The sequence below is a fragment of the Scatophagus argus genome, chromosome 8 (genome assembly GCF_020382885.2).
Source record: "Scatophagus argus isolate fScaArg1 chromosome 8, fScaArg1.pri, whole genome shotgun sequence".
In the NCBI taxonomy this organism is placed as follows: domain Eukaryota; kingdom Metazoa; phylum Chordata; class Actinopteri; family Scatophagidae; genus Scatophagus; species Scatophagus argus.
In genome coordinates, this window is record NC_058500.1 from 19,391,273 (window position 1) to 19,413,711 (window position 22,439).

General features: G+C 41.1%; 1 protein-coding gene across 5 annotated transcripts in view; it reads right to left on the minus strand.

Moving 5' to 3' along the window:
* Positions 1-805: 805 nt before the first annotated feature.
* mib2 (MIB E3 ubiquitin protein ligase 2) overlaps positions 806-22,439 on the minus strand; it is a 42,339-nt gene continuing 20,705 nt past the window's right edge. For 4 of the 5 annotated variants that reach the window (XM_046395859.1, XM_046395856.1, XM_046395855.1 and 1 more), the window contains 15 exons: positions 21,738-21,932; positions 21,406-21,548; positions 20,942-21,049; positions 20,702-20,806; positions 19,816-19,978; positions 18,989-19,122; positions 16,903-17,051; positions 16,322-16,478; positions 15,069-15,223; positions 8,841-8,967; positions 8,382-8,642; positions 5,835-6,013; positions 5,375-5,586; positions 5,027-5,092; positions 806-3,529 (listed from right to left, as the gene is read on the minus strand). In XM_046395859.1, the coding sequence (XP_046251815.1) occupies positions 3,288-3,529; positions 5,027-5,092; positions 5,375-5,586; positions 5,835-6,013; positions 8,382-8,642; positions 8,841-8,967; positions 15,069-15,223; positions 16,322-16,478; positions 16,903-17,051; positions 18,989-19,122; positions 19,816-19,978; positions 20,702-20,806; positions 20,942-21,049; positions 21,406-21,548; positions 21,738-21,932 (2,396 nt within the window). In that variant the 3' untranslated portion in view covers positions 806-3,287. The remainder of the gene's footprint in view (positions 3,530-5,026; positions 5,093-5,374; positions 5,587-5,834; positions 6,014-8,381; positions 8,643-8,840; positions 8,968-15,068; positions 15,224-16,321; positions 16,479-16,902; positions 17,052-18,988; positions 19,123-19,815; positions 19,979-20,701; positions 20,807-20,941; positions 21,050-21,405; positions 21,549-21,737; positions 21,933-22,439) is intronic. The other variant, XM_046395858.1, reaches the window with a different exon arrangement.

Genomic DNA, 22,439 nt, shown 5'->3' on the forward strand with positions numbered 1-22,439 from the left:
TTGCAATGTTGTTGTATTAGATTATTAATAATATCCTCCTGGGGTGTGTTGAAATGAAGAAATCAAACTGTTGATCATATAATGACAGAAAAACAAATAAACGTATCTACTTACATAAATCTGCATTTTTTTAAAGAAACTCAAATCATATTGGATGAATATTGGGGTGTAAAATAATTACTTGTGCTGAGGCTGTAATGACGAAATTAACACACACACACACCGGTTGAGCATACGGGTTTGTTTTCCATTCTTTTCTTTTGAGCTTTGCAAATATACAAGGAAAATGACATTTGTTTCAGAGTGTTGCGTCGTTGTGGGTACTCCCAGTGCTCAAAGCTGTCACACTGTCCTCAGAGAGGACGTCACTGCTAAAGCGCTGAGTCATATGCCAAAGCCATCTGAGCCGTAAGACAATTAGGCCTAAGAAGTGGAGCACAACAGCATTTAGCTGGAGACGCTGTAGATACCAACCAGCCTGGAAGGGTTACAAGAAAACAAAAGCGGCTGCCTGCTGTTTACCTGTGAAGGTGAAATAGGTAAAGACACATTAGAAATATCAGAGAGGTCAGGAAAGTTTGGTCAAAACAATCTTCACCAGTCTCATTTATTTACAGCAGTTATCTGTTGAAATCTGAGTGATCTGTGAATTGGATTTTTCATTTTATGGGTGAGACTGTTTCGTTTTGTTCCCCAACTCATCTGCAGCAGGGCTACATTTGTGAGACAGTTTGAAAATTTCACTTCAAAAACATCCTGAAAAAAACAAAAACAAAAAAACAATCAGAACAAAACAACAAGCAAGTCCTTAGAAAACACTTCCATATTTATTGCAAAATATTTTTGTACAGAATACAACTGAAAAAAACATCAACAGAGGAGGAACGGACAGTAAGGCCAACATCAGAACTCCAAGAGCTGAACTGTACAAACACCAACAGTAACACTTGCTGCTTTGATAGTGTTTTTATACATAAATTGTTTCCAGTCCTCACAGCCACCTCCTAAAGGGGGAGAAAAAAGAGAGAACTTAAACATCTTCCCCATTTTTCTTAAACATTATTGCCTTTTCCTGTAAACCCATCAACTTAGAACCAATGCACAATCCTTAAAATGTTGAAATTTCTCCAAGTCCCTTGATTGACAACGTCTCACAAAATATAAATATATATTTGTAAAAAGCTCCAAACGATATGGGACTGACATTTTCAAAGTGAGTGTTGCATCACTTGTCATTGAGAACATGAAGAGGTTCAGAGCATGACAGCTTAAGTGAGAAGGCTAACACCATTAGCTCGACTTGTAACACCAGTAACTGAGTGAGCTGAGATTATACTACTCATTTTGAAATGAATAAAATGTTAACAGTTTAACTTTGCTTTTAGTTTACTTCACACTGCTGCAATAATTGAACCCTCACTTGAGCTCGGAGGGGTTGAGTGTAGTGCGCTTAGATAAGTTTGGGCGTACATGCCCATGCACATCCTCATGCGATTTGGCACAGATGTAAAAGTTCTTTCCTCAAAGTAAACCTTGTGGGTATACACGTCTGTCACGTCTTCTTCTTTTTTTCTTTATACATAAAAAAAGGCAGAGTGAGACAGGATACCCCCACCCCAAAACATTCAAATGTACATCTTAAATATCCCAAAAGTTGGGATCTAATGAAGACAAAAAAAAAAAACAAACAAAAAAAAAAAACTCCTGTCTCTGGAAGTTTGTAGAAAATAAAAATTAAATAAAGATTAAAATAGATACGTTTTTTTTTTCTCATATGCATAAGCCCTTCAAGAAAACACACCAAAACATTAGAGAGGATGAAGACGATGTACAATCCAGAACTCCAGAGGAGAAAGAGTGTTTTTCTTCTGCTGCGACAAGAAAGGTAGACATGGAACAAAAAGGGCAACAACGACATGTTGTTTCCCTTTTCGAGTCTATATCTTACAATACGTCTGGTAGATAAATAACAAAACATTAGCATCCTCCTTCAACCTGTAAACCCATTGGCGTCATTACACCAGTCACATGACAGACAGACTGCGGTCTTCAGACACACACAGGCTGAACAACACAATGCTTTCTGTCCAATCACAGAGAGGCTTACCTCTAGGATGCTTTATGAACTTTTCTGCATTTTTTCAGAAAAAGAAATGCCTTTTTTGTTGCAGAACATCTTCTGCAAACATTCATTTCACTAATGAGAATGAAAGTTTGAAGGTTAATAAAGTGAGCGCTTCTTCTGCAATTTTCAGAGTCATTATGCACAACTTTATGAATGGTTATTAATGACCTTTTCTTTCAGTGACACTCCTCTAAAATGATCCAATGTATTTAACTCTGTGATGGTATGTGCGTGCGCGCGACTGTGTGCGTGTTTGTGTGTGTGTCGGGGGAGGGGTCTTAAACCTTTTATGGATATCACAAGTGCTATCAATGATTTGATACCCTGAGTAGAGGACATAGGCTTGGGGTGAATTTCAGTAGAAACAAAAACATTTTTGCCAAGCAAACATCAACTGAAAAAGAACATTACTAAGTAATACCACCTTTCGCACATAAATAAAAATCTGTACTTATGGGTACATTAAAAACCACAAATGTGACCAGAGAAATAAAACATCAACAACGACAAATCACTCATGACAACACAGTCGTTTTCAGCTTTACACTATGCATATGTTCATGCATATATAGTGTGTATTTCCCCTTGCATACAGGCGAGTGGCTGGGGAGTATATAGAGAGCCTTTAGTTATAGCAACTCTCTCTGCAGAGACTAACACTGATTATAAAGAGATTGATACAAATGAGAGCAAACATAATTTACAGGACAAGCTGAGGGGTGAGACGGGGACTTATCCTGCACAGCCTTGTAAAGGAGGCCAGACAGCCAGAGAGGATGATGGGTAACAGACATCCATTTAAAGCAGCAAAAACAGGACAGATTATAGGAGGCTGGGCAGGAGTTTTTCATTTTTCTTTCAAATTGACCAATTATCAGCTCACAATTTCACTTTAAGTTTAAGTTGTTATTTTGTTCCTGCTCGAGAGGGAAGTTACTCAAATTTTAATAGTAAACTCTCAGCTATGTAACACAGCGTCTTATAATAAAGCAACCTATGGGCTGAGTGAGTATTTGATCACAGGAGAGGAGGAGCAGCAGGGTGCAACAGGCAGACATAGGTCAATGGGTCTTCAAAACTGCTGCCCACTCCCACCCCCACTTCTCTCCAGCCCCCTCCGGCATCCTCTTTGGGTCGTTCAGAGCTGAGGGGACAGAGAAGCTCAGACGAATAACTGGATACGCTCGCGGATGGTCTGCCGGCAGATCGGGCAAGTCTTGAGCGCCGCGCTGCAGTCGATGCAGGAGGCGTGTCCGCACTGGAAGACCAACTTGATGTGGTTGTCGATGCAGATGGGGCAGGTGATTCGCTCCTCCATCTGGCGGTAGCGAGACTGCAGCTGCTCCAGAAGGTTGTGCTGCTCTGAGTTCTCGGTGCCGGGGCTGCAGTCCACTTCTGTTTGGTCTGTGATGGGGAGAAGGGACCATAAGCATAAATGATCTCAAAGCAATAAAGAACTAAATTCATAGACTTGGACAATAACTGTAGGTTATTGTTTTGTATTATTTATACTTTGAGACCCAACATGCTTCACTCTGAAGGTTCACTGCCAATACAGACAGATGATCAAAGTCCTCCCTCCACAGTCCATATAAGACTTTAAAATCATTACAGAGATTCATGAATAAACACTAAGGAAACAAGCAGTCACAACACTAAAATTTACATTTAAAACTGATTTAAACTGTTTCGTGGTTGTACGCCTCCACAAACCTGTCAATTTGCAGTCTTTCCATGTCTGTCCATACCCAAATAACATATATAGTGAAGACTGAGTAGGAATATAATAAAAGGTAAACGTGTAGTACTGGGTGGAATGGAAATGTCAATTCAAATCAATTCAATTTTATTTATATAGCACCTTTTGCAATCAAAATTGTCTCTAGGTGCTTTACAGAAACCCACAGCCTGAACCCCCGAGCAAGCAGACAGTGGCAAGGAAAAACTCCCTTTTAACAGGAAGAAACCTTGAGCAGGACCCGGCTTACATCCTGCTGATAGTCGGCCGGGTGAAGGGGGGGAAGAAGAGGTAGACAGGACAGAGAGGATGAAAGAAAGAGAGAGAGAGAGAAACACACATGCAATAAACATCATAAATTACAAGGACAAACATTACAGGTTATTAGAATTGGAATGCAGTTCAACATGTAGATCTGGATGGAGAAAAAGAGAAAGAAGGAGGGAGAGACACAAAACTACGAGGAGAACTGGACACACAGTTAGTGACATAAAATAATAAATCATATGTTGACCTGATGAGAGGAGAGGAGGGGAGAGGAAGAAGAGGAGAGGAGGTGGGGGAGTAGAGATGATGGTGGTATTGGGGAGGTGGGGGAACTGCTCGGTGGATCATGTTTGTGTCCCCCGGCAGCATAGGCCTATAGCAGCGTAGCTATGATAGAGATTAAAGATTAACAGTTAGGCAGACTTATTCTACCTGCGGCTGTCTGTCAAAAAGTGACTGTAACTATGCTGACCAGCCCTACACACTTTGTTTGAGGCTAACTATACGCTTTACTAAACAGAAAGCTTTTAAGTCTGGTCTTAAAAGTGGAGGGGGTGTCTGCCTGTCGAACCCAGATTGGCAACTGGTTCCACAGTAGGGGTGTCTGATAGCTGAAGGCTCGTCCTCCCATTCTGCTTTTATGAATTCTGGGAACTGCAAGTAAACCTGCACTCTGTGATCTGAGTGTTCTATTGGGAATATATGATCGTCCTGATCAAAGGTAACGCCACTGTCCTCTCATAGAGACTATTTTTACAGAGGAGTACAGCTTTGGTGAACTACCGATGTGTGCGCATTAGTGTGTAAGTTGAGTGAGGGTATCAAAATAAAAAAAAATAAAAAAACGCATCTTACTAGCACATCCCAGAGAATAGGAATGAGAAAAATCTTCTTACCTTGTCTAATTTTCTTAGTGATTGTGACTTGGCATTTGATGCATTTCTTCATTCGATGGGCACACTCTGTTTAGACAAGGACATTTTCAAACTTTACTGAAAATACAGCTTATACAGCTGTATACAAGTTGTATTCATGAATTACAGAGCACTAAGCTAAGTTTCTTAGTTTCTAACAGAATTACACATCTTAAGTACACATGATTTTTTCCACTGTTCTCTTGTATAATTGCTCTGAGTGAACATTTTCATCGTTTCATTCCCCTTCATTTCACACCCCCCACCCCCCAACTCCCACCTCCCCAGTGGCAATCACAGAGCACTCCAATAACTCCAGGCTACACCCACCTTCACAGGCCACGCTGTGCTGGCAGGGGCAGAAGAGTACAAGCAGCGCCAGCTCGGAGCAGATGAGGCATTCACTGGGTCCTGGTGGTGTGGGAAGAACCAGGTTGGTCATGGTGTTGGGCGTAGTGTGGACCCGCCGCAGGCTGGCGCTGCTCAGGCCCTGTCCACATGTGATGGCCTGCAGACGCTGCAATCTGACAGACAACATACAGCTGTAACAACAAAGCGCACTATTCTGTTTTTAAACTGTGAAGTGATTTTCACACAGCAAAAGTTTTTCTCTGGCAGCTGATTCTTGTCCATCTTTCATAGTTCATGTGCTTGTAAACAGGTACTGGCAGCTTCACACAGAACAGTGCAAACAAGGCCTTAAAAATCTACTTTGGTTTATCAATCCAAAATTTTAATAATATTATCCAAAGGCATTATGGATTTCAGCACTGCTTTCACAGACATTTACCTGTGCTTCTCAGAGAAGCTCTTGATGAGCTGCAGCATGCTGCTGTCTGCCACCAGGTCCAGGGGACTCTTGCCCTTGTGGTTGGCGTAGTTGATGTCAGCTCCTTCCTGCGCTAGAAAACAAGCGATGGCTGCGCCAACACTCAGCTCAGTATTCCCCAGAAGACCTGAAGCACTCAGCTGTGGATACACATGGCAATGAAGGGAAGAGAGGATGGTAAGACAGAAGAGGGGAGAATTAGAGACGTTCTACAAACATAATAATAAGGCTTAGAATTGATCTTGTGGAAATGGTAGGAGTTGAGAACAATTTAAAAAGGAGTCAAGGAGTCAAGGACACAGTTGTCTGTGAGCAAAAACAAAAGGTAAGTGAAATACAACCAGTGCAATCCAGCTAAGGCAGATACATAAACCCGAAATCTAATCAGCACATCCCCAATAACTGCGCTGCTGACAGAATCCAAACCAGCCCAGAGCACTTAAGTCAAGCCACCTTCAAGCGTGTGTGCATGGGTATGGGTGTGTGTGTGTGTGTGTGCTTGGCAGGTGCCCAGGATGTTGAGTGCAGCTGCAGTGTTTGCGGTCTTGTAGACTGAAAAGGACATTCTTCATCAGAGCAATGATATCAACACCAAACTGATGTAACAGTATTTTAAGTGCTTATATACAGAGTGTTGCACAACGCATGGAGTGAAGGTCTCTTAATGAATAATAAATCACTTCTTGTGAAAAGCATGAAGGACAGACAGACAGATGGATTGACAGATAGATAGATAGGTCAAATGAAAATGAGAGAATGATGTGACAATGCTTGTAGTGATGCACCTACAAAGCATAATTATCTGATTACGCAGCTACCCTCGGCTGCAGTTGTTTTCTGTGAAACAACAGTACACTACCTGCTCAGCACAAACCGACAGACAGACTCACTTAGCAACTAGCTGGTGAACATAATGGAGCATTTTGCAGCTAAAGAAGTGTTAGCTGCAGTGTTGTGCTTACAGTTGGCTGTGCTGACCCCGAGTGACCAACAACCAAAAAAACAATCATGGTCAGTTTAACATTAATAAACTCCACTGATAACGATCATGTGATTATTATCAGTTTCATAAAAAGGCTTAATGACGCTCATTCATACAACTATCTTTCTATTGGCAGTAGCATTAACCTTGTTGGCCACAATGAACACATTGTCATAGGTCACTATTGTTGACTACCGGTGATACATGCAACCCCCACCTATACAACATTTTTCTTTACAAAGAAAAACAGACTACAGCTCAAAATGTCAAAGTGTCACATTAAGGTTAGACATACTAGAGGGAGGCCTGATGTTTCGGTCAGTGATTTCTCTGTCTCTAAGGATTAATAATACCACCTGACTCCTTTTAGATTCATTGGATCAATGGAGTATGGTTATCTAAGTTCAAGAGATCCTCTGGGCAAAGATGACATGGTATGTTTACACCATACTTACACTAAATAAATCACAGACATCTTAACTAGAGCTCTCTCTCCGCCACATTTATACACCAACACTAAGTGGGCCCTCTTCACTTCTCAGCCCATCAGCACTTCCTCTTTCCCTTCATTACAACATCATTCTGAGTCTCTTGCCAGCAATTTCTTTTAAAGCAAGGATATGAGATTAAAGTCAAAGACGAGGTTATCTTTATTTCTAGGAAAATACATCCTAAATGTTGAGAATTAATTCATTTGTTTTTCCAAGAAAACAACATAGTATGTATATATTGTCTTCTTTAACCACTTAACAGCACTCCTATCTGATTACTTTTTCCTCAGTTAACCCCATCTCTTGCCCTGGTTACACAATAAAGCTAAGTCCTTTCTGTTCAGCTTACCATCTCCTTAGGGTCATCCCGCCTGACTTCCTTTACATGCTCATCATTTACCTGGTAAAGCCAACTAACCACTTTATCCGAGATTAACTCCCAGATATAAACAAACACCTTTACATTCCTTCCCTCAGTTTCTGTTTACCATTCCCTCCCTGATTCAATATTAAGCCTGTTCTTATCCCTCAAGTCTTTATTTATCCTGCCATGTTTTTACCTACTTAAGACTGCATTCATTGTTTCTTTCCCACCTTCAGTCTTCATTTACCCGCCTTTCAGTGTTTTATTAACCCCAATTCAGCCTATATTTACTTGAATATTTCACGTAATCTTCTTCCATTCATTTATTTATTGTAGATAGATTTATTGTCTTTAGTTTTTTCTGTGGTCTCATCTTCTGAAAGTTGAATCGTCTCTCTTCAGTTCATTCAATCGCAACAATACCTAGAATTAAGTGTTAATGCCACTCAACAAGTAGCATTATCAGTCCTTCCAATTATGAGTCATCAGTAATGTCAGTCATAGCTGAATAGAAGTAGTTACGAATGCTGGACGAATAAATCAGTGAACTACTTGCTGTGGCCTGTAAGTGCAGGCAGCCATATTATGTTGTCTCATTTCCCCAAAGCCAGAAAAATGAAAAACAATAACAGGTTTAAAAAAAAAAAAAAAATCTTCCCAGCGGCCTTTACCCTGCCATAGAACGATGTGGAGGAGCACCCCTCACTGCTCTCCTCGGTGCTGCTGGTTCCCACGGCGGGGCTGAGCATGACATTAGCCAGCTGTGGGCGGAGGAGGGCCACATGCATGGCCGTGTCGCCGTCCTCGTCCTCCATGTTGACGTCGGCACCCTCGGCCACCAGCAGCTGCACCAGGTCGGTGTGGCCCTGCGTCACAGCAAGCTGCAGTGGCGTCTGGTTCCGGTTGTTGCGGATGTTGATGTCACAGCGTCCCTGTGGATGAGGAGTTGGAGTTAAAAATGTATATTTTTGTCCAGGAGAAAAGGGTAATGGAAAATAAAACGTTTCATTAAATATTTAATCAAAGTTACAAAAACTGGTGGGTGCATTCTGTGCAGAAAACTCTAACTTTAAATGAACCTAAATATCAAAAAGCAGCAGTAAAGACATATTAAAACATCTTCAGTTTACCTCTTTGATGAGGATCTCTGCCACATCACGGTGGTTGTTGAGGGCAGCCAGATGCAGTGCGGAGAAGCCGTCCTCCTTTTTAACATCTACCAGCTGCCGTGCTCGGGCCAGGATCTTCTCTGTGGCCCTGCCGCCCAGAAAAAAAACAACACAAGACTCAATTAGGCAGAGTGCACAACACTCCTCATGGCTTAAATTGAGAACAGTTAAATCTGTAATTGCGACTCCAGTGCTTTTTACCACCCCCCCCTTTTACAGACTGCGGAACATTGTTCTCACCAGAAAGAAGCTCGATTGCTCTGCAGTCTTAAAAAGGATATTAATCTGCAATAGCCATGTTCATATTTACATACGTACATGAGCCCAATCAGTCACAGTGATGCTGAATCCACAACAATACCACTGCAGACTGTATAACACCCACAAAGCATGAACTTCTCAAAATATGAAACTCGTGTGCCACAGTGTCCTTGATTTGGACAGACACACAGATGCAACTGAGCTGCTAAAAAGCCAATCTAACAAGACAACACTGAAACACAACAGGCAGCCAGTTCTCACTAAAACAGCTAACTGACCTCCTGTTGTTTCCTGAAAACTCCCCTCCAAAAGTGTAAATTGTTGCTTTCCAATGTTAAATAACAGCAGATAACAGCAGACACACATCTTCTTGCAGCTTTACATTATAATCAGCCAATGTGCTCTAATATGGACAGAAAACCATACAATCCACACCTCACAGTTCGATGTCACAACCGAGGATATAAAATCCTCCGGTCTTTCAAGATCAAAAGTTTGAAACATCCTCTGTGGCATTCATCTAGTTTTGTTCTTTTATCTTTGATATGAGGGTTAAACATACAGTCTGTTGGAGGAGACTAGTGAACATATTAGAACTTTTTTGTGATTCATGCATCATGCTGATGCTGCAGAGTGAGGCTGGGCTGCACTGTTGAGTCGTCCCCTGCTCAATAGATGAGTTTACTTTGTAAAGTATGAAATTGAAGACAACAGTGTTAGTGAGCATCAGGAAGCTGGTACACCACCATGGAGGGGTGGGTGCGAAGTGAGCCAGCCTTACTATGGATGTTATGCTAATTTTCATTTTAGCTCTCCCAAATTTCACTGTTTGGAAACAAGATCGTTCATGTTGATAGATAAAGCAGGCATCTTTTTTTTTTTTCAGAAGTAACTCACTTTTTGATTGTGAGTTTCTTATGAATCCTTAAACATAAAGACAAAACTAGAGGATGCAAAAACATTGCTCAGTAATCTAGGACCCTATTATCTATCATCTGATGATGATTTAGCCTCTGAGGGCAACAGCCAGGGTTTCAGGGCTTCTGATATACTCAGCAGATATCCAGATAACTGATATCTGAGCCAAGACAAGCATTGTGCATCAATCATTGTTAACAGTCTGATTAGCAACTGACCTGCATATAAGCAAAGCCTTCTCAAATGTGACTGATACATACTGCTTTTTTGCAAACAAAAACAGAGCATATCTGATACCCAAATCTTGTCCCTCGCCTGTAGATTCTGCATTCTTCTACAGATTCATTCAATGAGCTTGTGACCGGGAGGTCATCAGTTTAATCCCCCTGTGCCAGCAGGATAAATCTAAATAACATGGCGTTACTGCAACAGAGAGAATTCCTCTAGAGTGAAACTTTAAAACTTCACTGATTAAATAAAGGTTATAAAGGGATATCTTTACTTTTACAGAGGTTAACTACTCACTAACTAGTTTACAGAATTCCAGGAGAACTTCAGGAAAATTTGTCCAGTTTTACCCCAATAAATACAATATCTATCCAAAAACACACCCCCACACCTGATTTACAGCAATAAAAAGGCAATTACCATAAAACAAAACATAAATAAACCATACATAAAATAGGGAGAAAAGACCGTCGACACAGAGTGTGTGAGGTATTTAGACTTTAACAAACTTGACAGCTGGGACACTGATGAAAAAAAACCTTCGATTAAAAATAAATTTAAGATAATTTTCCTTATAATAATGATTATTTCAATGTGCAATGTGCATAAACACATCTCTCACACCAGCGGCTTTCTTCTAACAAAACAAAACCACAATCAACACCAAACGGTAGAATCTCCTGTATAACATATAAATGCTTCCAGTGTTAAAAGGGAACACAAGACATGTAATAATTTCTGCATCAGTGTAAAAAGGGATAGTTTTAATGCATCTTTAAGGTAACTAACAAATTACAACATTTACAGGCTCATTAGCAGCAGATTACGCATACATTTTAAATTCATTATGAGGACAGCCAAGAGCACAGGCCACTGGTTACATGAATAGTCACGTATGGTTGGGATCTCCTCTGGGTGCATTACTGAGGATGAAGGCTGTTGGGGAGACACTGCGTTGGAGGTCACTGGTACCTGCAATGCAGCTCCGTGGGTGTGCGAGTGTGTGTGTGTGTGTGTGTGTGTGAAAGTGAGTGTATGTGTGGTGACAGTACTGATAGAAGGAAATATTGTTCCTGCTTTAAAGTCATCTTCAGAGCACATTTGTAAGCTGAAGAGCTCACTCAGATGTGAAGCAGACACAGCCATGAGAGTCATGTCACCTTTGTACCCTCTACGCCTCATTTCTCTGCATTATTTCCATAATCGTTACTCCTGTGTGTTCATGAATATTCAGACTTGGGCTGACGTTTTGGGGCAGTTTTGTACAAACATGCCTGCACACACCACAGCTAGAGGGCATCAGCTAGAGGACACACTGGTAATGATTTTTCTTGAGACTGAAGTCATCATTTGGTTATTTTTGGGAGTTTGCATCATGCTTGTTTGTGACTTGCCTCATGACCAAAGCTTGACAAAAGCAGAAGGAATATATCATTGAGAATGCTAAGTATTTGACTCTGAAAACAACAAAGGAAATAAAATAAAGGATTTTGATTTAATGTATAATTAACTATGAGAGTGAGTTGGTGCAAAAACTGGTGTTGTGCCAGACAGTTTCCATTGTACTGTCAAAAGACCCAGCATAACTCCACAAAGACATCAGTAAATAGGAAGCAGAGGGGTTGGAAGAATAGGAGAAACTGTTGGCAAACAAAAGGAATCTGGCGAAAGTGAGGAGAAAACAAAGAAGCTTCGAGGAGGTGAGATTACAGGAAAGAGAGACGAAATCCAGCCAAGTATTCTTCAGTTTTAAATAAATACAGTAAACAGACTAACCATCCTGTACATCACTTTGCTTCTTCTGTCAAGCTGAAAACTCCAGGAAAAATATGGCCGCTTGCCTCGTTTCTTTTCTTTCCCAGGACTGTTTGTGAACTTGGCCTCTAGCCTCCATTTTCCATTTCCTCACAATAAATAAATAAATACTCCTATAATGAAACAATCTCATCTGTATATCACAAAAAAAACAAAAAACACAACAGAGAGCCACAGCTGCTCACAGGGACATGAGTCAAATCAGGAAAAAATTAAACTAAACTAAAAATAAAAATGAAGTTTTATGGATGGTTACATTCAAAGCTGAGGGCCACAAAGCAACCATCTACTGTACAGGGGGAAAATCCCAACAGAGGTACAGATCATACTTCGCATATTTATACACAAATAAATGTGAACGCAAATAAAAATGAAGGCAAATCCACAACTATAAACAATGAATACTATTAATTTTGAATTTACTCTGTATTAACTGTATGAAAGTATGAAAGTCAGAACAAACACACCTGGACTGTCTCAATGTAGTGAAGGCCTGCTGGTGTTATATGAATGAACTTGCGAACCGAGCTAATCCTGAACAATCGTAAATCCTGCGTCTTTACTTCTGGCGCAGTCGCTAAATGAGTACTGGGGAGGGCAGCCTAACTCCCAGCACTGCACATATGACACTTGCCAGAACAGATCGGACATTTTATTAAACGACCGTCTACTGCTGCTTCCACTCTCACTTTTTTCCCCCTTTCTCAGTTGCAGACGGGATTTCTTACCCACGCTGCACTCATGTACAAGGCCGTCCTGACATTATAATTATCAATTTAAAGGTGCATACAATGTGAGCTAAGAGGAGGCTGGTTGTTCAAGTGGTGCGGAAACGTGGGTTACTTGGAGTTGAAGATGGACGGTCAGAATTACTAGAGATTAATATTGGACACTGATAAGGAATAGACTGACTTATGCTCTTTTCTGACGGGTTTAGTACTTGACAGGCTGGCATAAGTGAAAGTTGAAGAATATGGCAAATAAGCTCTTTGGAATTTACATTTCCAATAATTTAGCCATGAAATTACACAAAATACACTTCAGAAAAACTGTAGATGAGTCCTTGAATGAAGTTGCAATTTCAGGTGGAAATTTATGGTGAAGCTAGTATATCTCATTCTTGCTTCCTTTCCTTCATGGCACCTCTAGAAAAAGAGTTAAGGACAATTTTGCATCACATGGTTTTCTTATAATTCGGGAAGGTACGTTCAAGAGGTTAGAAAAGCCCTGGAGCAAAGAGGCAGGAACCTCACCGTGGTCAGACAGACTTGGTATGCTGTGAAAAATATCACCTCTAAGAAGTCACTCAGACCTTTGAGGAGACTTATTATCTTATTCCTTTTCACAACAGGAGGAAAAGGTGATATTTTCTTGATCATGGCAAAGTGATCTGCATTACTCTGATGTGTTATAAGACCTTGGCTTGCACTTGAAACAACTCAGTTCAGATTTTCCCTTAAAAATAAATGTAAAAAATAAAATAAATGAAGCAGTTTACTGTAATTGCATCCACTGTACTGCTGGAAACAGCAGGGCAAATAATGTAGCAGATCAAATCATCACTGGAGAGTTTCAGTAACACATGTACTTAGAATTAGCATTACATCTACAACAGGTTATCTGATGGTGCTCATTATAAACAATCTTTGAATATTACAGTATCTAAGGTCAGAGTGCACACCTATAAAGGTTGTTTTGATTCAGGGGTTAAAAAAGTACAAATTATATCATTTACATAGCACCAATGCATAACATTTGGATTTAAAATTTATCAAGAACGCCACTTTAAAATAGAGCACTACTGAGAACAACTTCAAAAAAAAAAAAAAAGGAATCATTCACTTTTGGTGCATTTCCAGGCTATTTGTGGTGTGTGGGAGGTGGTGTGATGCAACATGGACAGAGGAGGACACTGGCACACCAAAACTAAGAGCTGTGTTTGAGGGATGAAACCTTATCATTGTGAGAACATTAAGTTAAGCACTGCACCTCTGCCTGCATTGTCAATGTGCCGTCAAGGATCACCTCGTGATAAAGGACCTCTAGTGTCAACCAGCCTAAAATGAGCAGTCAGAAGACAATGCAGCCTTTGTGACAGGCAGCAGCAAGGCAGTCTTGATGTTTGGCCTCAAGCACTTTGGCATAGTGAGTTAAATGGCTGAACTGATCTCTCACCAGAACCCTACTGGTGTCACTGGGAGGAATACAACACGTGGAGCCATTTTTGGAGGAATTCAATCAAAATCTCTGATATTTTTCTAAAAATAAAATGTGTTCTTGCTCCCTCCCATGAACACAGCAGTGACTCAACCTATAGCCAAGATATGAAAGCTGTGCTGAGTATGTCTTCCCTGGGAAAATTTGCTCAGTTTGTTTGGATTTTTTGGATTTTTTTAGTCCAGTCATGAATCCCAGGCTCTGCGGTGCTGAAAATGACTACACTAAATGTAGTTTGGGAAGAATCCAGAGGGCAAGTCAACACGTAGCAGAGCAGGATGCAAAAGTAAATGTTGCATTTTTGCCTAATATTGACTGTCAGCCTGCTGACAGCAGCAGAAGCTGTGTGGGAGATGAGCTCTATGTGTAATGGATAGTGTTGAGAGTTGACCTTTGAGTCCTTATTTGAACCCACAGGAGAGATTATCTCACACACACAAGCCCATAACCAGCATTTCCAGTGGCCACATCAGTTACATGCATTTAAACTACCAAGAGCTGAGAGCTACTGAGCAGACTCAAAGGAGCACATGACACTCCTTATCATTGGCCATTACAAAAGAACCATAAGATACAGATTCATCAATCCCACAAGATTCCAAGAATATACCAATTATATTGACATGCCTGGGTAAACACACAACAACTACTAAAAAAAGCCAAAGACTTTTACCAAAAAGCTATTTTCTACTTTCATATATGTGATGCCTGGTCAATATCCAGGAAGTTGTGGGTGTGGTCTCTACTTACAGCTTGTTTCCTTTGAGGGCAGCATGGTGCAGCAGGTTGAAGCCTCTGTGGTTCTGCTGGGTGAAGTCAATGTTGGGCACCAGGACCAGGATCTCGATGATACTGCGGAAATCTTTAGCGATAGCATCATGGAGCGGTGTGTCCCCATATGAATCCTGATTGTGGGAGAAAAATAAAATTCTAAACGGTGGCACAGTGACGGAGGCTGTTTAGAACCAAGTTAGTTATGCAGGTTTTGTGACCTGACCTTTGTGTGTTGAGATGTGACACACGCAAAAAAATAAACTACTGTCTATGATACATGTTTTATGACAGTTATAATATCCTCTATAATACAAAGGTGTCAATCTGTAACCTTTGTTTTGTGGTAATCCTTAAATTTAGGGTTTATATTACTGGAGTGACAAATGTGGCAGTACATTTTGTTTCTGAGTGGAACAAATTAAAACAAACCGAGCAGCTTCTCCATGTTTTTAGTTGAGTAGCCACTCTGCTCAAGCAGAAAGCAAATGCAGTTAGTGAATTCCAGGCCTGGTTGTAGGCATATTCGACAGTCTGGCAAATGCCCTAAAAGAGACTCTAAATTGCCTTAATGAGGCTGAGGGCTGAAGTGAAGCAGGGTCACAGTCAAATACCATAAATGTTTGGATTTGTGTGTTTACAAATGCTTGAAAGGGCAATGTGTGAGTTGTTGATGACGTGTGTAGCAAATGACCAACAGTGCCAGAGAAGCTCAGTTACTGGCTGCCCAGATGCTCACTCATAGATCCACGCTGTCACTGGCTACTTTTTAAGTCATGATCTTGGTCTATAATCAGACCAGTTACCAAGCCAGAGGGGGGCATGAGAACAGTTGATTTATTTAGAAATATTAAAAACAAACAAACAAAACATTTGGGACAAAAAAGGGAATATGACTGGAGACATCAAAACATTGATTATGCTTTATCAGTAGTTAAAAAGGATTTTGTCCATCTTCAGCATATCAGCATATCCATCTTTGACTTTTAAACAGAGACAAACCATGAACTATGCTTCTCAAAATAACCTTACTCTCTTATCACACATGACACAAACATTAGCAACTGGCTAAACATTTGATGGTTTCACAGTCAATGATATACTGTACTGCTACTAAAACTACAGAGTATAATCAATCAAGACCAACTAATATAGTTAAATAACACATAATGAAGGGCAACAAATGCTAATAAAAGACCAGTCTGTAGTACTAAGAATTTAGGTCCTCTCACCTGGAGATTGACGTCAGCCGAATGTTCGGTCAGCATTCGCACCATATCAGTGAAGCCCTTGTTGACGGCAATATGGAGTGCCGTGCACATGGAGTTGTTCAAGAGGTTGACATTTGCCCCCTTGCTCAACAGCAGCCGTGCAATCTCTGCCTGATTACTAAAGTGAAACACACCAAGTACAGAGACAAAGAGACACATACACAGAGTATTCGATTATATCTGTTGAGCGATAGGACGAGATGTGGCTGGCTGATTGGGCATTGTCACTGTGAAAAGTTTATCACATTAAAATGAAAGAGACAAGAAGGAGTTCACTCTGCACTGGTTAGTCTCATTGGTCAGGGTTTTTCTAAAGCCACAAAGAGCAGAGGTGTATCTTGTCATGAACTCAATTACAGTATGTGTGCTTGCGTGTGTGTGCGTGTGTGTGTGTCGATACATGTATGTTGTACATGTCTGTAATTTCCCAGTAATGGGACTAGTAAAGGATTATCTTATCTTATCTTATGTTATCTCTTATCTCTCTTATCTTTTCTACACTCAAATGTGTGCACGTGTGCAGAAGAGCTGTATGTCCTCACCCGAAGGCAGTGTAGTGCAATGCTGTGTCTCCATCTTCGTCCTTGACCTCGATAGAGCCATTGGCCTGCAGCAGGGCCTTCACCACTTCCATGTGGCCTTGGTGAGCAGCCACCTGTAGTGCAGTCTTGCCTTGATTCTTTATATCCACCTGCCAGGAACACAAATGTTGTTGAAGTTTCATTAGAAGCTGTGGTGGCCTGAACACCACCAGAGCTCAACATAGACTGGCTGAAAATAATCTGAGCATCTACAACAACCCCATTCATTACACACTTGATAAATAATCCTGATTAGCAGTTTAGTCATCACTAAGTAGGGATGTAATCAGCAACATAAAATAAACACCTTTAGTTTAACTGTGTGACAAGCAGGTACTTTTCTCACAAATTCAGAAAAAATAAATATATCTCAGATATTATATATTGTATCATGTATAGTATATGAGTACGTCATAGTTTAAATATCATTTGGATGCCTTTTTCAAACACACCCAACCTGAATCTGGCAACAGTGACAAAAATTCTCAAGGCTCTGCTGCTGATGGGAGGGATGCTAGCCAGAGAACTAGCAGCTCTCCTGCTGACACAGTTGCATCTTCTGACAAGCACAGGAGGTTTTGATCCATCTTGGCTGTCAGAAAGGAAATACTTTTGGCTCTACAAGACCGACCAAAATCCATCGTAAAAACAAAAGTTGCTCACACAGAATGGGTAAATGAGCAAAACCTGAAGCAACACTGCTATTCTCTTTTATTCACAGTTGTCTATGGGTTTTATAACAGTTCAGATCGAACTGAAAACGCACTCGAAACAGCCAGTACTAAGCCAAAGAGGAGAGAGCTGCCTTTGATATAATCAATATAAATGACTATTAAAAAAATGCTCTGACTGGCTCACGGGAAAATAAAATAAAACATGGAAAGGCAAAATGATTCCTTTAACTGTTTGTTTGCATAGATCCAAACAAGATTCTGCATAGATTCTGTAATACTGTAAATGGATCACAGATCTGATCTAATTAATTAATATAAAATGCTGTTTTTTCTGATTTTTATGATCTTGCCAGAGGAAGGAAAAATCTGAAATTTTTTTTGGATAACCCCTTTTCCATCAAGAGTCAGCTAAAAAAGCATTTCTTGGTTGCAGGCCTCTGCCATAAGGACAAGTAACAGCAAATCCATAACTGTTTCACCTTAGATCTGATGTCTCAGAAAACATATCCGTGATGTGAATAGTTTGTGATCAGACTACTAAAGCTTGGTGTGTTTAATGATATAGACCAATCAGCCACGACAATATCACTACCAACGGGCGATTATCTCGTTACAATGGCACCTAGCAGTGGGATATATTACTCAGCAATTGATACAGCTACAGCTGATGTGCTGGAAACAGAAAAAAATGGGCAAGCATAAGGATTTGAGCAACTTTGAAAAGAGCCAAATTGTGATCACTAGATGACTGGGTTAGAGCATCTCCAAAACTGCAGCTCTTGCAGCTCAGACTGGTGATGGTCAGTGCCATCAGGTGAAACAGTATTCCCTGATGGCAATGGCCTTTTTCAGCAGGATAATGCACCCTGCCACACAGCAAAAATAGTTCAAGAATGGTTTGAGGTACATGGCAACAAGTTTATGGTCCCACCTCACAACTTACAGGACTTAAAAGATCTGCTACTGACAGCTTGATGCCAGATACCACAGCTTACATTCAGGGGTCTAGTGGAGTCCACGTTTGCTGTTTTGGTGGTAAAAGGGGGACCTAGTCAATTTTAGGCAGGAGGTTCTAATGTTATGTCTGATCAGTGTATATTACAGCAAGACCAGTAATAATTCATTGCAGTGTAACCTCTATTTCCACTGTGCATGATGTGTCATGTTTGATGTCACTCATGCCTCATTGAAATGAAAAATCTCTTTCACACAAAAATATATTCTAGAAATTCCAGTAAACAATGTGCACATTCCCTCGCTCACCAAGTCATTTTCGCCCTTAAATTCTCCACCCCCAGTCTTGGTGTCCTAATGGAAAAAAACTCTTGGAACGGGCAGTGGACTGCAGCAAAGAAAAGAAGTGCTGCACTAACCTTGTCAGGATACTTCTGCACCAACTCCCGCACTTTGTTGGCACTGCCGTGTGCTGCTTCGATGACGAGCCGACTGGGATTGTCCTGCTCTGTGGACTGAGACAGCAGCTTCTCCAACACTGAGATGACAGTGCCTAAAGAGAGACATAGGAAGATGGATATGGGTACAGGGAGAGGAAAAAGGTCGCGAAGAGGGGACAGACAAGAAAAAAAAAGGATTCATTTAGCTTCATCAGTTGAATGCAAATAACATAATTAGAAACGGTGTGATAGCGCCTTCCAGAGGGCCAAAGTCGCACCACAAAGACACATTGGTTAATGGGTTTGTCAAAGCTGAGCTCTAAAGCAAAACCACAGGAATGAGTCAAAATGTCCTTCCATGCAGTAAAATCTGACCACACACACATTCAGAAACACATACATACAGACATCACTCTGTTGTCAACTTGTCAACCGCTGTGGTGAACACATGCACATAATAGATTTAGTCATGATTACGAGAATGCTGAGGACGTCTGACATGATGACAAATGTCTGCTGTGCTGCCAAAGCCTCTCGCTGTCAACATGCAGGATCATGACACGCTGTAGAGAAGAACATTTCAAGAAATGACACCCGGTACACACACTGCTGTAAAATAGACAGACAGGGATTGGCTGTGACTGTGGCCATGAATGCCACAGTTGCAGCTTGTCTATGAAAGCATGCATGGCAGAGACAGAGATGGAATGAAGATGGGGGAGGATGGATGAATGAATGCACGCAGAAGGAAAAGCTTGAGCTGCAGCGTTAGAGATGAAGACCCCTCATCCTGGCAGAGGCCTTACTTCCAGAGTCGCTGGGGTTCTCGGCTGTCATGAGGTTGGCGTCCACCTCCACAGGCTGGGCCGAGAGGCACACTGGGTTGAACGTCCATGTCTGGCCTCCAAATGCCACCCGCAGGTCGCCGTCCGCATATACTTTCAACACCTTCCCAACCTGGCCAAGTACCTATGAACAAACAGTAAGTTTGATGTGGCATGGATGGGTGAGAAAGGGCCTTTAAGGAGGGTAAAAACAAGGGAGATAGTTGAAAGAGTGGAAAAACTAACCAACCAGGAACTATTCATGGTATTTACAGGACCAATTTCTCTGGCTCTTTAATTTTAGGTAAATAAATAAGCAACATTTGAGGAAAAGGCTCTAAACTTGATTACTTCCTCATGTACACCCAACTTTCAGGAAATAGTTAGAATATGTTAATTCCGGGGGGATGTCTGCCATATAAAGCTTTTATGGATACACACCAGGAGTAACCTGAAGGTACCAAAATGCAGAGGTGAGACAAAATTCAGTTCCCAAGTTTAGACCATCACGTTGCAAGTAAATTACAAGTGTTCTGTGTGTGAGTCTGACTCAAGTGTATGTAACATGATTCAAATCCACATCTCTGCCCATGAACAGCTTTATAATGACTGCTAAAAGTAGGAAAAGAAGGCACTTAACCCCCCTCCAATATGCTCCCCGGGCGCTTGATGCTGCCCACTGCTCCTGTGTGTGTTTCACTGCATGTAATTTGCCGGGTGTTGCATGTATGTGTTCAACTAAGGATGGGTCAAATGCAGAAGACGAATTCAGTGTGTGCATGTAAAAATATATATACAGAATCAATAAAGCTGATTCTTCTTCTAAAATACCATGAACAGTTTGTTTTATAGGATTAAACAAGCATACAGGAGCCATGCTGTCTGTCCACTCTCCATGGCCAGCCTGCAGCCGCTTCACACTCTCCATGTCCTCGAGTACTCTTACTAGTTCACCAACTCCAAAAGTGTTCACCTAGTGGAAATAAAGTACAAAAAATGTAACAATTTTTTTTTATGCTATTAAAATCAGATGAAAACATACCAATAATCCAGCTAAAATGAAGTTCTGAAGTGCAACCCTCTGGTAGAAACTTCTGTAACTCAGTACCTTGGTGAGCGCCCCAGGATGGAAAGTCCAGCGGATGTTGTTGCTGTACTGCACTCTGACATCTCCTCGGTCAGTGATTCTATGAACAGTCCCAATCCGACAAATGTACTGCAAACACAAATCAGCTGTTTCACGCCGGGCTTCCCACTGCATGGCTGTGACATTAGTGTTTCCTTTAGCAGCTGTGATTTGAGAGTTGGATGCACTGCCTTCATTCACTCTGTAGCATGAACATTTTTTCTAAGCTACTTATATTATTTTTTTGTATGCCACATTCAAAATACAAGTGTGTTTTGTTTGTCCAAAACACAAAGCAGCACTAGCTCATTGTAACTTGTTGGAAAATAAAACAAGACAAGTTCATTTTGTACTTGTACATCAGAGAAAGGAAAAGGGAGTTATATAAAGCTGTCTATTGTTAATATGTTGGGAACTTTGTGATTTGTCTGTGTTGGCTTTAATACCTCTGCCATTTTGGGGTTCCAACCTCCGTGGCCCTCCTGCATCTGTCGCAGGATGTCCACTTCCAAGAGACATTTGACCTTGTCACCCTGCTGGAAGGAGTGGCCGTCAGCACTCTCCTGGCGCTGCAACTCTGCGTGCTCTCCTGGATGGACCAGCGTAAGAAACAGGGCTTATGAGGGATTCTCAAAGCAAATACCAACTACAGTTTGGGTTTGAAGTCAGCATATATATTTTTTTATACACAAATATGATCTCATGAAAGATTCTTGAGAAAAAAACAACTCAGAATCTAAGAAATGCATACTCTGAAACAGAAATCTGTCTGTCTTACCCAGTTTTGGTAGATGGTCTTTGTAATAGAAGCCTCCTTGGCCGTCAGACACATATTTAAGGTCTACCTTGCCCTTGTGTCCCATTCGGTAGACATTGGTGGTGCCATTAGACCAGGTGACACTGGCCACGCTGCGGCCAGACTCTGTGTCCCAGCCGCGAATGTCCACTACCTTCCCAACCTTACCCTCCCCGCCTACACACAGACATCAGGTGCACACAAACAAACACACACAGATATGTGAGAAACAACAATGCATCAGTGTGTGGGAGAAGGGGAAAAGAGAAAAGGCAGTGAAGTTACATCATTAAAGAAAGAAAAAGGCATTAGATTAGAGAGAAAAGTGGTGTGTTTGATCAGGATAAAAATGTGCAAACATGTAATCATGAGAGTAAAATTTGACAAGCACGACATAAACACATAAGACGAATGAGATAAGAGACACAGAGGTGTTTTCCCTGTAGGGTCAAAAGCTGCCAAGTGTTCAAATCATTCACTTCCATTTCACACACCTGACAAAACTCAGTTCTCCTTCTTAGTTCAAATACAAAAGCCAAGCCACATTACAAGTGCGCATGCTGTAACAGAACATGGTTTGAGATCTCTATGCCAGGTTTTCTGATGTAAGAAAGCCCATGTTAAGCTATTAAAGTTATCAAGCTGCCTCACTGCCTAACCACACCAACTAAACCAGTGACCCGT